This window comes from Symphalangus syndactylus, chromosome 8 (genome assembly GCF_028878055.3).
Source record: "Symphalangus syndactylus isolate Jambi chromosome 8, NHGRI_mSymSyn1-v2.1_pri, whole genome shotgun sequence".
Classification (NCBI taxonomy): Eukaryota; Metazoa; Chordata; class Mammalia; order Primates; family Hylobatidae; genus Symphalangus; species Symphalangus syndactylus.
This window is the reverse complement of record NC_072430.2, coordinates 36031021-36047841: the sequence shown is the minus strand read 5'-3', so window position 1 is coordinate 36047841 and position 16821 is coordinate 36031021. Positions and strand designations below refer to the sequence as shown.

Here is a 16821-nt window from a genome sequence, read left to right as displayed (position 1 = left end):
ACTCTGCCATTGTGTCACAAAAGCACCCACAGACAATATATCAATGAATAGGAGTGGTTGTGCTCCAATAAAACTACTTACAAAAATAGACAATGGGCCAGCTTTGACCTGTGAGCCATAGTTTGATGACCCCTGGTCTAGTCTATGCCCAGAAAAATTAATCAGAATAATTATACTTTCAGTTAACATTTTCCGAGCATATGACAAACAGTATGTTGAGAGCTTTATTGGCATTAATTCATTTATCCTTGCACTAATCTAATTAGGTCAATACTATTATTATTTCCATTTTCCACAGACAAAACTAGCGCCTAGGGAAGTTAAGAAACTTGCCCAACTAACGTCACATGGACAGCCAAGTATGAAACCAGGGAGGTCTGATTCTATACACTGAACTATAACCAATATGTGATATTAATACTTCTCAGATGGGTTGAATTATACTGTCACAGGCAATAACCATTTTAACATGGCTAAATAAACATCCAAATTCAAGATTTACATTCCATGAAAGTGTTTTTCACAAACCTCCTGTAGCTGCAGGGACATGAGTCCCAGTTGATCCTGGCGTCTTTCCACCAGCTCCCTTTCTGTGCGCATCTCTCTCTCTAGTTCCTGAAGCCGCCGCTCCACCCGATCTGAAACCTTAATAAGAATTCAGAGAAACAGCAGCATTATAGAGCTAGCAAGCAAAACTGACTAAATTGAGAAGATAGTTTTATAGCAGATACACTACTGCTTAAAGCATTTAAGATTGTTTTGTTTGCAAAGCCCTTTCTAATGACGCTAACATGAAATAGCTGGCCAAAAAACTTACTGAAAGTTACAAAAGAAAGTCATCACTGATCTCCAAATAATCTACACCTGGATCCCAATAAATGCCTCAAATTTTTTGAGGTATGATATAATAATTCAGTAGATCAGAGTTAAAAGTAATACACTAGAAAAGAGTGCCCTCTGGTGAGTTAGAATGAAAATACCAATTTTGCTAAAAATTGCATTTGTTAGCCAATTAATGATAAATTGTTCGACCTAATTAGTTCTTTTCTATTTTTATTATCCATGAGCATGACCTGCCTATGAAGGTATTGATGTTTATTTGTAGTAAATAATTAAGAGGGCTTTACATTAGCTTATCAATCTTTTCTACTGCAATCTGCTAAAAATAAAACAAGCTATAAAAGATCAAAAACTAAAGTCAAACTGAAAATGTTTAACTGGGACTCTAAACATGAAAGAATTTTTCTCTCTGACACAAAATTTTCCTCACTAAAAGTTGCATAAATTCAAACACATCTCATGTATTTCATTATACAGCCCACTAAATAAAATTTACACTATTGACAATGTCTATATTTGGTACAGAAGGACACAGAAGACATTTGTATTCATATGAGAAGCAATAAACACAGCTCTGTTATAAGAAATCTTTTGTCACCAATTATTTATATGACAAAGAATCAAGAAAAGTCCTGACAAGGAACCTTATTGGGGTCGTGTAAATGTTCTAGACTGAATTAGGGAGGTAGCTGGATAACTCAGTAAATGTATGGGAAAAAAAGTTATTGAATTGTACACTTAAAGCATTAATTTTATGGTGCATTATAGCTCAACCAAGTTTTTAAAAAATAAACATAAGTTTACTTAGGCAGAGCAAAAGTTTAGTTTACTCTTGAACAACAGGGATTTTAACTGCACAGGTCTACTTATGAGGGGATTTTCTTCTGCCACTACCACTGCTGAGATAGCAAGACCAATTCCTCCTCAGCCTACTCAACTTGAAGGCAGAAGACCTTTATGATGATCAACTTCCACTTAATGAATGGTAAATATATTTTCTCTTCCTTATAATTTTCTTAATAACTCTTTCCTTTAGCTTACTTTATTGTAAGAATACAATATACAATACATATACAAAATATGTGTTAATTGACTATGTTATTGTCAAGGCTTCCTGTCAACAGTAGGCTATTAGTAGTTAAGTTCTGGGGGAGTCCAAATTTATACTGTATCCCCAGACTCTGCCTTCAATTAGCTTGCTATCTATTGAAGACTGACAATGAATGAGTAGTTAAAATTTCTCTGATTAAATTCAATGAGTTGAATGACTTCTATATTTCAGAAAAGGCTGTTTTTATTAGAATCCTATCAAAATTAAAGCAATCCAGGTAACCACATACTGAAATCAATATCCAAAATTATTTAGACATCAGCAACTTTGCCACCATAGCTAATACATGTGATGATACAGAGTTACTATACTTGGAAGATTGTTTCTCACTTTTTTTTTTTTTTTTTGAGACAGTCTCACTCTGTCACCCAGGCTGGAGTGCAGTGGTGTGATCTCAGCTCACTGCAACCTCCGCCTCCCGAGTTCAAGCGATTCTCCTGCCTCAGTCTCCCTAGTACCAGGGATTACAGGCACCTGCCACCACGCCTGGCTAATTTTTTTATTTTTAGGAGAGATGTTGTTTCACCATGTTGGCCAGGATGGTCTTGAATTCCTGACCTCAAGTGATCGACCCGCCTTGGCCTCTCAAAGTGCTGGGATTACAGGCGTGAGCCACCGTGCCCAGCCTTTGATTCCTCCTAAGTAAAAGTTTTATTGAAACATAATTTCATGTATTAATATACACATACATTGTGAAATAACTATAGTCAAGCTAATTAACATATCTATCACTTTACTTAGCTAACATTATTTTTGCCAATACTATAGTCATCATTTTGTACATTAGCTCTCTAGAACTTACTCATCCTACATAAGGGAAACTTTGTACTACATATCCCCATTTTCCTGACCCCTCCCAACCCTGCCCTGCCCCTAGCAACCACCATTCCACTCTCTGCTTCTATGAACTAGACTTTTTGGAGTCCACATTTAAGTAAGATAATGCAGTATTTATATTTTTGTATCTGCCTTATTTCATTTAGCATAATGTCTTTCAGGTTCATCCATTTGTTATTGCAAATGACAGGATTTCCTTCTTTTTAAAAATTGAACAATATTCCATTGGGTGTATGTACGTCTGTATGTGTATTTCTTTATCTGTTTTTTGGTCAATAGATACTTAAATTGTTTCCATATCTTGACTATTGTGAATAATGCTGTAATGAACATGGGATGTACAGATGTCTCTTCAAGACACTGATTTCCTTTGGATATGTATCCAGAAGTGGGACTGCTGGATCATTTGGTAGTTTTATTCTTAATTTTGATATTGTTTCTCTTACACAACTTCTGAAATAGGTCCCAATGATCCATGCTTCTTGGTATTCATGCACTTGTGTAATCCTCTACCCTTGAGTGTAGGCTAGCCCTAAGGACTTTCTTCTAATAAAGAGGACACTGCAGAAGTGATGGGATGTCACTTCTATTATTAGGTTGCAAAAAACTGACTTCCAATTTGCTAGCATCTTCTCTCTTGCCAGTCATCTTCTTGTCTGCTTGTTCTAATAAAGCACGCTGCCATGTTATGAGATGGTCTACGGAGAGGCCACATGTCAAAGAAATAAAAGAAGCCTTTTAACAAGTCATGACAAACTGAAGTCTCAAATCCAGTAACCTACAGGGAACTGAATCCTGACAATGGCTTGTCATTTCAGTCAAGCCTTGAGAAAAATGCAGCCTGCAAGTGACCCAGAGCCAAAGGACCCAGCAAAGCCACACCTGTCTCTCAACCCACTGAAACTGCCAAATGAAGTGCTGTTTTAAGCCAGCAAGTTAGGGGAAATATGTTAACATTAAATGCTAACTGTACCTACCCAGACACCACGACCATCCCCTATGGACCCAGTATACAGGCCAGCCCCCACAGATGCAGGCACCAGGCCCACCTCCAGGAACTCAGGTTCCAGGGGCACCTCAGTACTAGTACTAGACTGGCCCCTGTAAGCACAGGCTCTGGGCCTTCCCCCGTGGACTCAGGTACCAGGCCCATCCCAGCACCAGGCAGACCCCAACAGACTGAGGCTCTAGTCTCACCACAGTGCCAGACCGGCTCCTATGGGCATAAGCTCCAAGCCTACCCCTAAGAACCCAGGCACTAGGGACACCCCTGCAGACCCAATCAACTTGGCCCACACCAGTAGACCCTGGTACCAGGCCAGCCCCAGAGGAGCCAGGATCCAGGCCCCCCCACAGAAGACCCAAAGTCAACATCTGCCCCAGTGAATACAGGCTCCAGGCTCAAACTCATAAGCCCAGACAACAGGCTAGCCTCTGGGACCCAGAAACCAGCTCAGGCCATCTGCTGACCCAGTCACAAGGCCAGCTCCCAAAAAGATACCAGCAGCAAAGCTCATTAATGAACCCTGCTAGAGAGCCTACCAAAAATCTCTGCACAGACTCATTAAGTAAAGGGAATCCCCTGCCAAAGCCAGTCTATAAAGTCTGGAAGAAGTGCCTGCTTCTTCAAATGCACAGAAACTAAGGCCATAAGGATCATAAATGATCAGGGAAACATGGTATCACCAAGAGAATAAAATAAAGCACCAGCAAGCAATCCCAAAGAAATGGAGATCTTCAAACACCTAACAAAGCATACAAAATAATCATCTTAAATAAGTTCAGTGAGCTACAAGAGAATACAGTAGTCCCATTTTACTCATGCAGGATACACTGCACAATCCCCAGCGGATGCCTGAAACCGAGGATAGTATCAAACCCTATATATACCATGAACAATTTTTCCCTTCATAATTTCACAGACAGCAAATTTGTTCATATCACAGAAATTAAAAATCTCAGTATACATTTTTTTCTTTCCTTATTGAGACTTTCACATTTTCACTTAGAAGAAACACTTTATGGCTTATCTTTGGCATTGCCAAACTGTCAACCTTACTACTCTGTACTTTGAAGCCATTATTTAGTAAAATAAGGGTTACTTGAACAAAAACACTATCATGTTACTGAGACAGTGAACCTGATAACTGACATAACTGCTAAGCAACTAATGGGCGGGTTGTGTCTACAGCATGGATATAATGAATAAAGGGATGATTCATGTGCCAGGAGGGATGAAGTGAGACCACTGAAGATTTCACTGCTCTACTCAGAATGGCATGCAATTTAAATCTTATGAATTGTTTATTAATGGAATTTTTCATTTACTATTTTTATATTGCAATTGACCACGGGAAGCTGAAACCATAGAGAGCAAAACTGTGGGAAACAACAAGCTTCCGTACAGACAACAAAATCAGAAAATTGTTGCATGAACAAAATTAGAAATTCAGCAGAGATAGAAACCATGAAAAAGAACAAAACAGAAATTCTTCATCTAAATAACACAATGACTGAATTGAATAATTCCAGAGCAATCTTGAAGCAAACTAGATCATCAGCTCAAAGACGAGTCATTTGAAATTGCCCACTCAGAGAAACAAAAAAAGAAGAAAGAAAAAGAATTAAGAGAGACTATGGAATTTATGAGATACCATCAAGTAAAGAAATTTACTCATTATGGAAGTCCCAGAAGGGGCAAAGAAAGAAAAGGAAATGAGAGGAGTTTACTTAAAGAAATAATAGCAGAAAATTTCCTGTATCTGGAAAAAGAACATCCAGATCCTCAAAGATCAAATAACCACAAATAGATTAAATATAAAGAGATCTTACTGAAACACATAATAATCAAATTCTCTAAAGGAAAAAACAAAGAGAAAATGCTGAAAGCAGCATGAGAAAAACAACTCATCACATACAATGGAAACCTTATGAGACTATCAGTGAATTTCTCAGCAGAAACCAGGAGAGAACAAGATGATAAATTCAAAGTCCTGGCAGGGGGTGGGGGGAGGCGGGTGCTGCCAACCAAGAATATAATCACCATTAACTTGCCTTACAAGAAATATAAAAGGGAGTTCTTCAAGACGAAATGAATGAATGCTAATAACATAAAAGCATATGAAAGTATAAAATTCACTGTAAAAGTATGAATATACTCAAATTATAATACTCTAATACTTACAATGGTAGTGTTTAAGTTACTTTTAACTCCAGTTTAAAAGACAAAAGTATTAAAAATAACTATAGCTACTATAATTTTAATGGATACACAATATTTAAAGGGGTAAACTGTAACATCAATAATGTAAAATGGGAGGGGAAGTTAAAGTGTAGACTCTATGCAGTCAAAGTTAAGTTGTTATCAGCTTAAAATAGATTGTTACAAGATATTTTATGTAAATACCATGGTAACCACAAAGAAAAAAACTTGTGCATATTTAAAAGACAGAGAAAGCAGTCAAAGCATACCACTGCAGAAAATTATCAAATCACAAAGGAAGACAGAGAGAAAAAAAATGAATGAAGAAACTATAAAACATTCAGAAAACAATTAAGAAAACGGCAGTAGCAAGTTCTTACCTATAAATGTTTTAAATGTAAACAAATTAAATTCTCCAATCAAAAGACATAAAGTAGCTACATATACTTTTTCTAATGACCCAACTGTATGCTGCCTAAAAAGACTCATAAATAGACTTTAGAGACACAAATAGGCTGAAAAATGAACGGATGGAAAAAGGTATTCTACACAAATGGAAACTAGAAGAAAACAGAAGTAGCTATACTTACATCAGAGAAAATACACTATAAGTCAAAAAATGTAAAAAGAAACAAGCTCATTAAATAATTATAAAGGAGTCAATTCATCAAGAGGATATAATAATTGTAAATGTATATGCACCTAATCAGAGCACCTAAATATATAAAGCAAATCTTAATAGATCTGAAGAAAAAGATTAAACAGAAATACGATAGTAGTTTTATGGACAATGGACATATCATCCAGATGGAAAGTCTATAGAGAAACATTAGACTTGATCTACACTTTAGAACAAATGGACCTAACAAACATATACACAACATTCCATCAAACAGCAGCAGAATACACATGCTTCTCAAGCATGCACAGAACATTCTCCAGGATAGATCATGTTAGGCCACAAAACAAGTCTTAACATATTTAAGAAAATGAGTATCTCTTTAGATCATAGTGGTATAAAACTAGATATAAATGAACAGGAAAATTCACTAATATGTGGAAATTAAACTACACAATTCTGAACAATCAATGGGTCAAATAAAAAATTTAAAAGAAAATTAAAAAATTCCTTGAAACAAATATAAACAGAAATACAATACACTAAAACTTATGGGATGCAAAAAAGCAGTTCTAACAGGGAGTTTTATGGCAATAAATGCCTACATTTAGAAAAAGATCTCAAATAAATAATCTAACTATATCTCAAGAAACTAAAAAACAAAATTAAACTAAACTAAGCCACTGTCAGTAGAAGAAATGAAATCACAAAGATTGCAGCAAAAATAAATGAAATAGACTAGAAAAACAATAGAAAAGATCCATGAAACTAACAGTTTTTTGGGTAAACTTTTATTTTAGGTTCAGGGGTACATGTGCAGGTTTGTTACATAGGTAAATTTGTGTCACAGAGGTTTGTTGTACAGATTATTTCTTCACCCAGGTAGTAAGCCTAATACTCAGGAGTTATTTTTCTCTGCTTAGTTTTTTGAAAAGATAAAGAAAACTGACAAAATGCTAGCTAGACTGAATAAGGAAAAAAAAGAGTAATGACTCAAGTAAATAAAATCAAAAGTAAAAGAGGAGACATTACAAATGATACTACAAAAATACAAAGTCTTATAAGAAAATACTATGAACAATTTTATGCCAACAAATTGGATAACCTAGGAGAAATGGGTAAATTCCTAAAAACCTACAACTTACCAAGACTGAGTCACAAAGAAACAGAAAATCCAAACAGACTAATAATGAGTAAGGTGATTGAATCAGTAATCAAAGACCTCCCAACAAAGAAAAGCCCAGAACCTGATTACTTCACTGGTAAAATATACCAAACATGTAAAGAAGAGCTAATGCCAATCCTTCTCAAGCTCTTCCAAAAAACTGAAGATAAGAGAATATGTCCAACCTCATCCTATGAGGCCAGCAGTACCCTGAGACCAAAGACACTACTAAAAAAGAAAATTACAAGCCAATATCCCCGATGAACACAGATGTAAAAATCCTCTGCAAAATACTAGCAAACTAAATTCAGTAGCACATTAAAAGAATCATTACACCAATTATTACACCATGATCACTTAGTATTTATCCCCAGAATACAAAGCTGCAAATCAATAAGTGTAATATACCACATTAACAGAATAAAGAATAAAAATCATATGGTCTTCTCAATAGGTGCAGAAAAAGCATTTAATATAATTCAACATCCTTTCATGATAAAAAGAGAAGCTTCCAACAAATTAGACATAGAATGAATTTACTTTAGCATAATAAAGGCCATATACAAAAAGCCAACAGCTAATATAGTACTCAACAGTAAAAATCTAAAAGCTTTTTCCTAAGATCAGAAAAAGCCAAGGATGCCCAGTATGAACACTTCCATTCAACGTAGTACTGAAGGTCCTGGCCAAAGCAAGTATGCAAGAAAACGAAATAAAAGGCATCTAGATGAGGAAGGAAGAAGTTAAAATTGTCCCTGTTTTCAGATCACATGATCTTATATAGAGAAAGCCCTAAAGAGGCCCCTAAAAAAAACTGTTAGAATAAACAAATTCAGTAAAGTTGCAGAAATCAAAATTCAACATACAAGAATCAGCAGCATTTCTCTACATAACAACTCAAAAAAGAGTCCTGTTCACTATAGCACCCAAAAAATACGAAGAAATAAATTTACCTAAGGAGATGAAAGATTTGTACTCTGAAAATAATAAAATATTAAAGAAAGAGGAAGTCAGCAATGTAAAATCTTGGTAAAAGAAAACAGCCAGTGGAAAAAAAAATCAAGATATACAGAGAAAGCCACATAATGTAGGCACTATAGACCATGGTAAAAGATTTGGAACAAAAGAAACCCAGGTAGGATTTTTAAACCTGGAGGAATAAGTAAACATAATTAAAAAAATAATTTGCCTGCAGTGAGAAGCACAGATAAAGGCAGGTATGGGAGCAGACGGACCAACTTCAATGGATGCCACTGCAGTAAACCCACTGAGAAGAGTTGGTAGCTTGAAAAGTAGTATTAGAACTCGATGGAATTGAGGAAGATTTCAGAAATTAAAGGGACAAGACTTTGAAATGGATTGGAAGTATGGTGTAAAGAAATGGATCTAGATGAATCCTTGGTGACCAGCTTAACATGCTGGATGGAATATGATGCCATTTCCTGAGACAGTGAAGACCAAAGTAAGTAAAAACAGCCCTAAATGAAGGTTGTGGACCTTAACCTAAAGACATATATTTATAGCTTTTGAGTGATGACATAATTCCTAATAATAAGAATTATTTTAAAGAAAGTATATTTTAGAACTTCTTTATTTTTTCTTTCTCTGAGACCTAAGGGAAAATATTAGAAATGTAATCCAATACTAAAAAATTAATATTTATCAGGATGCCATTATCAACTAAGTTTAATACTAGAATACCAAAAATTCCTAAATCTCCATATTTGGTTATAAAAATAGCAAAATAACAAGAATAAAAATGAGAATGGCTTTTAAGATTAGTATTTAATGAAAGGTCAAACAAAAGAAAATGCATTCTGTTTAAAAGATGGTATTCTCGCTTTTCAATATGTTGATTCCTCAGAGCTTTAACAATACCTGGTGCTTCAAAGTCCGCTTAAATAAATATGTTATATATCCTGCTGCTGTAATCTATGCAATAATCATGTTATTCTAAATGCAGTATTGACAGAATTTTTATAAACTCTATTAATGCTCAACCCTTCCAGAAACAGCTGGATCCATGTTTACATTTTTATTTTTAATAGTGATCCTCCTATAGAAAACTAAAACAGAAATGACTTTTTCCTCCAAAAATAATCAAACAACATGCAGTCATATCACACTCAACTCAATAAAATCTAGACAACTAATAAACTGAAGTTTCCCCTATGGTATAAGGCCTATGCAATATTGATGGCGTATCACCACAATTAAGTGTTAATAGAAAATATTTTCCATGACATCATACTATAAACAATAACTCTTCCCTTCCAATGGACAACTTGACATTAGCAAAAAATATTTATGATTCACAAAAGATTAACACATCTAATACTGACATATATGACAGCAACCAAAACCTTTTGTCTCTCAAAGAAAAATGTGTTCCATAAGCTTTCAAGATATATTTTAGTCACTGAGAAAATGCATGATAAACAACTGTAGCCTCAGAATAATACACAATAAATGTGATTAACAGTGCTTACCAGTAGAAAGTGAAATCGGCAAGAAATAGGGGCAGCCATTTGTTTTCACTTTATATATATGTACAATATTTAAGTTTGCCACAGTGAATGTGCATCATTTTGGTAATTTTATTTTAAACTTAAATCTGAAGCGAGGGAAACAGCTGCACTCTCTGAGAAGCTTAACACTCAAATAATGAAACCAGCTTCTCTGACAGCAGGTTATGAATTCACAAATACAACACAATACGTCAACCAGTTATAAAACATAAATGTTGACTTCAATTGAAATAAGTGAGTCACAAAGTCTATATTAAGCCCTGGAAACATTCATCATATGGCCTTCAGAAGACCTTCTTAATTCCAACAACGTTATTATTAAGTTTTGCTTTGGACATTTTTTTCTTAATCAGGACTATACACACTCACAAGAAATTTGAGATGCCCTTCGTGCAATTATGAGACAATCTTACATTGACAGCAAATTACAGAAAGCACAAAACAAGGTGTAACATCACAACTTGATGTAAGGAACTGGCACATGAACAATTCAACTGAGTGTACAATTATGTGGGCACAATTTTCTGGGTTTAGACAATATAAAAGGCTGTGTCCTCATGAGCTGGGCAGAGTGGATAGTTGGGTAAACTAGCAAGTTTTATACAGCAATTACACCAATGAGCTGGGCACTAGTGAGGTGTGACATCCAGTTGCACTTTATGTGATATGGAGTCATTCTTGATGCATGGCAATAATTATGTGAGAGAGTTTGGGCTCTCTCTGAATGCAGCTAACTGCTAACTTTTTACTCAGTGGCTACACTTTAAACACAAAGTAAAACTGTAGACTATATATAGATAATACTTACTAGTTTTATTTGCTATGTGAAAGAAATCCAAATAAAATGATAACTGTTTATTATGGGTTCTCTTGTCACATGGTGAAAGGTGAAACAATAAATGTAATGTGCACTATGCAAATTAGTACTATTAAACCCCAAATTGAAACCATCCTAACTATCTAACAGTTTCAAAAAGCAGCATGACAGTACAACTTGATATGACCATGGCTCACTCAGGTTTACAGGGACCTCAGTAGAATATTAAGGATATCTGAATTTAGATCAAAGCCCGTTTAGAAGTAATATAATTTGGCGGTGTCCCCACCCAGATCTCATCTTGAATTGTAACTCCCACAATTCCCACATGTCATGGGAGAAACCGAGTGGCAGGTGATTGAATTATGGGGTCGGGTCTTTCCTGCACTATTCTCGTGATATTTTTAATATCACGAATATTTTAAATAAAATGTTTTAAATAAAATAAGAATATTTTAAATAAAATTGCTTTAGAAATGGGAGTTTCCCTGCACAAGCTCTCTCTTTTTGCCTGCTGTCATCCATGTAAGACGTGACTTGCTCCTCCTTGCCTTCCGTCATGATTGTGAGGCCTCCCCAGCCATGTGGAACTGTAGGTCCATTAAACCTCTTTCTTTTGTAAACTGCCCCGTTCGTATGTCTTTATCAGCAGCATAAAAACAAACTAATACAACAAGCATGTTCACAAGATGTATATCTATACAGCAAGTGAAAGAAGCCTCAGGCAACAGTTGAAAAACTTAGTCAAATCTTGTGCATTAGAAAACATAGCCTGGGTGCAGTGGGGTGGCTCACACCTGTAATCCCCACACTTTGGGAGGCTGAGGCAGGCTGACCATCTGAGGTCAGGAGTTCGAGACCAGCCTGGCCAACATCACGAAACTCTGTCTCTATTAAAAATACAAAAATTAGCCAAGTGTCATGGCACACACCTGTAATCCCAGTTACTCAGGAGGCTGAGGCAGGAGAATCACTTGAATCCAGGAGGTGGAGGTTGCAGCGAGCTGAGATCACACCACTGCATCCCAGCCTGGGTGACAGAGTGAGACTCTGTCTCTGTCTCCAAAAAAAAAAAAAAAAAAAAAAAAGAAAGAAAGGAAATAGCAGACATAGTAATGATATCGGATATATAAAAAAGATTAAAGGAGTTTCAATTCCAGAAATAACAGACTAGATAATTTAGATGAAAGTAACTAGAAAGCTAGAAAGAATATCTTAAATATAATATTTTTTGGTTTTTTTTTTTTGAGACGGAGTCTTGCTCTGTTGCCCAGGCTGGAGTGCAGTGGTGCCATCTCGGCTCACTGCAAGCTCCACCTCCCAGGTTCAAGCCATTCTCCTGCCTCAGCCTCCTGAGTAGCTGGGACTACAGGCGCCCACCGCCACACCCAGCTAATTTTTTTGTATTTTCAGTAGAGACGGGGTTGCACTGTGTTAGCCAGGATGGTCTCGATCTCCTGACCTCGTGATCCACCTGCCTCGGCCTCCCAAAGTGCTGGGATTACAGGTGTGAGCCACCGCGCCCAGCCAAATATAATTGTTTTTTAAAACACTCGGAAGTTAAAAAGTAGTAAGGAAATATAAGAATAACATGCAGAAGAAAGAAACCCGGAGAGAATGGTCTATCCTTTAGAACAACTTTTTCCCCTGAAATATCAGCTCATTTCAGAAAAGGCAGCTGAGACACTGAGAAGCTGAACAGAGTTTTTACCAGATTCTTAAATGAGAAAAAGAGTTGAGTTGAGAGACTTGCAAGTAATGGGTCCCTGATTAATCACTCTCTTAGCCTTTGGACTGGAATCCTGAAGGGCTATACACAAGCAGTAAGGGTGAACCAGAAATACTTAAGACCCAGTACCAAAGTTTATTAAGTATCTCAACAACAAATAATAAGATAATCCAAGATTGCTACTGACCCTAGCCTATAACAAAAAGTAAATGCCTATATTCTCATATGTAATAATGTCCTAGGCCTCAAATTATCTATTCAAATTTTGTTGGCAGAAAATAAAATAGGTTTTCTGTCATCAAACAAAAATAACTAGAGAATCAAAAATAAACAGTAGGACAAAACAATGTGATCAAAGTCCAAGAAAAGCAAAGGATAACAGACAATCGAAACAGACATATTGAAGATTTAGATAATGAAGCTATGAGACACAGATAAACAGACTGATGATTTTGGAAAACAATTACAAAGTTAAAAACAGTCAAATGAAAATTCTAGTACTGAAACTTGCAATGACTTAAAATGAAAATCAGTGAGTAGGTTTAATAGGCTTGCCTCAGTTGAAGAGAGATTAAGTTACTAAATAAAAAGAAATAAAAATTTCCTTTCTAAAGGAAATTCTAGATGGGATACTTTCAGGTATATGCACACTCACCCTAAAGGGAATGTTAAAATATGTTCTTATGGTAGATGTGCAATCTGAAAAATGCAGAAAGGACTGAAGAACAAAAAACAGTAAATCTAAAGGTAAACCTAAATAAACCATTATTGCATAAAATAATAGTAATGTCTTCTAAGGCTCAATTAAATACAAAACTAAATAACAAAATAGCATAAAAGTGAAAGGCGGGGTTTATGGAGTTGAGGTGCTATAAGATCTTTGCATTTTCTGAAAAGAGCTACAAGAATTAATATATATTAGTTTTGATATTTCAAAGACACATGTTGCAATCCCTAGGTTAACAAAGGAATAACAAGATATAATTAGAAAGCTAATAGATATGGAATACAGAAAAATGAAAACTAATAAAACCAAAAAAAAAACACAAAAAAATGGAAATATAGTAAGTGGGTCCAAGAGAAAGCAAATAGTAAGATGGTAGATTTAAACAAATGAAATCAACATTTACATTAAATGTAATACAGCAAATCCTCCAAATCGAAACATTATTACACTGACCTTTAAAAAAAATATTTAATGATACCCTATAAAATAGCATGAAAGATATCAAATTCAAGAAATACATTGTAAAAAAAATGTCTAAGATATAAAACGTCTTAGAGTGACGTCAGCAAGCTGGCCAACTAAAAGCTCCTAGCACTTTTCTCTACCACAAGAAAACGCACACACACAAAAACCACATTCTGAACCAAAATAACTACAGGAGAGCAATGAGAACAGCAAAGTAGCAACAGAAGTTCTATAGGGCACAAAAAGCCAGAATGGCTGCACAGGGAAGGAAAGGAATCACCTTGCCTCCACCACCTCATCCCCCAGTTGGGATCAGCTCTACCCACCTAGGGGCAAGCTACTTCAGTCACTGCATATCCCCATCTCAGTCACTGCTATATCCTCCCCTTAAGACCAAGCTGAAGGGATGCCCCACTCCCAGGGACCCAGAGCCTTAAAGTGCGGGAACAGTCTCACAACAGTTGCCACAGACAAGGCAATACCCACCCCCCACCACAGGTACCTCAGGCCTCTGGCACACTGGAGAATTTATGCCTCTGGAGCCAGAGCAGATGTGGCACCCTACCATCTGCTCAGACCTCCTACATACCAGAGAAGTGGCAACCCGCATTGCACAGCCGAGGTAGTGCTCTGTCACACAGGGACCTCTGGCCTCCTACACACCAGAGAAGTCTCCTTCAACACTATGCCATTGGTGAGGCAGCAGCCCCTCCCCCAGCAGGGACTCTGGTCCTCCAGCATATTAGAGCAATTGTGCCCCCCAAGCACACAGGTGACATGACACCACATACCCAGGAATCCAGAGGCTCTACTGACTAATGTAGCTGTACTTTTAGCAGTGCCTCACATCCCAGGGAATAAGAGCCATGGCTGAGCTGTGCCACTCCACCCTCCATGCCCAAGAACCAGAACACACCCCATCTACCTGGAACTAGATTAGCCCTCTACTGTCTAAGCTACTCAGGCACCCCACCATCTTAGAGTACAGAGTCACCAGTGCATGGTTCCTCATATCCTGGAGTCCAGCCTTCTACTGTGCCCTGTTGGTTCTAGCTCCCAAATTGCAGTTGTGCCCAACCCCAGGGCCTGAGCTTCTGGAGCACCTCTTCCTCGTTGGAGTCATACAAGTGTGGTGCCCTGCTCCCATGGGTAAGAACCACAGCTGCTTCCCAACCCCCTGGGCCTGAGCTACCAGGTTGTCCCTTAGAGCAACAAACCTTAGCTTACTGGAAGAACTGCATCCACTCATGCCTTGGAGAGTGATTCTGTGCCTCAAGTCCCAGCTGCTACAAGTTTCAGAAGACAATGTGTGCAAGAGCCTGACCTCACGACCACTCTGAGCATCTGTGCTGTGGATCCCAGTGCCACTGTAGCTGCCTGTGAACCATATCAGATCCAGCTTCAAGAGAGATCCTCTCAGTTGAGAATCCCCACTCTAAGGAAGACAAAAACAGGAGAATCCCTAAAACCCTTGCTCTAATAACCTACACAGTCACTGTCACTACCACAAATTCCTTCAGCCTAGACCACTGAGGCTCTGCAGGTATCACTAACATTGATCACAACTGAAAAAACTTCACAGAGACTACAACACTGCACTAACACAGAAGCAGAGCCACCACACTCTGCCACGCCAGGACCCTCAGGCCCATCTGCAGCTAAATGTTTTCCCTTACAAAAGCCACTCTAAAGTTTGGAAGGAGTGACCGTACCACCAGATAGGCAGAAATTAACACACGGACACACAAAAAAATGATAAACCAAGGAAATATGACACCACCAAAGGACCACAATAATTATACAGTAATTGATCCCAAAGAAACAAAAATTTAAAATTGCCCCAAAGGAATTTCAAAATAATACTCTAAAAACTCCAGTGAGATGCAAGAAAATACAAATAGACAATTCAATAAAAACAGGAAAACAATTCATGATCTGAATGAGAAATTCAGCAAAGAGATACATGTCATTAAAAAAAGAACCAAACATAAATCTTGGAGCTGAAGAATTCAATCAATGAGATAAGAAAAAAATTGAGAGCTGCAACAGCAGACTAGATCAAACAGAAGAGAGAGTTTGTGAATTTGAAGATGAGTATTTTGAAATGACTCAACCAGAGGGAAAAAAAGATTGAAAAAGAGTAAAGACTTACAAAAAACCATCAAGCAAACAAATGTTCACATTATGGGAATTTCATAGAGAAAGGACAGAGAAAGCAATGTTTACTTAATGAAATAATTGCTGAAAACCTCCCAAGTCTTGGAAAAGATACAGATACCCAGATCTATGAAGCTCAAATGTTCCCAAACAGATTCAACTCAAAGAGATCCTCTTCAAGTCATACTATAATCACACCGTCAAAAATCAAAGACAATTTTTAAGAGTAGCAAGAATATCAAAATTTCTTACACTCTTCCAAAAAATGGAGCTAGAAGAAATACATCAAAACACACTTTATAAAGGAGCATCACTTTGAAACCTAAGCCAGATAAAGACATCACAAGAAAAGAAAGCTATGACCATCTTTCTGAAGAACACTTATGGAAATCTTCAATAAAATATTTGCAAACCAAAGCCAACAACACATCAAAAAAATTATACACCATGACCAGATAGTATTTATTCCTGGCATGAAAAGCTGATTAAACATATGCAAATTGATGTCATACATCATATTAACAGGACAAAAGATAAAAACCACATTATAATCTCAACTGATGAGAAAAAAAAAGCATTTAACGAAGTCCAACATACTTTCTTGATAAAAACTGTCAACAATTT

The 16821-nt window shown here is 36.8% G+C and overlaps 1 protein-coding gene across 7 annotated transcripts in view; it reads right to left on the bottom strand.

Annotated features, from left to right (window-relative positions):
• The window catches only part of CEP128 (centrosomal protein 128), a 636715-nt gene that overhangs the window by 369820 nt on the left and 250074 nt on the right, over positions 1-16821 (bottom strand). For all 7 annotated transcript variants that reach the window (XM_063644064.1, XM_063644067.1, XM_055288555.2 and 4 more), the window contains one exon: positions 529-645. In XM_063644064.1, the coding sequence (XP_063500134.1) occupies positions 529-645 (117 nt within the window). The remainder of the gene's footprint in view (positions 1-528; positions 646-16821) is intronic.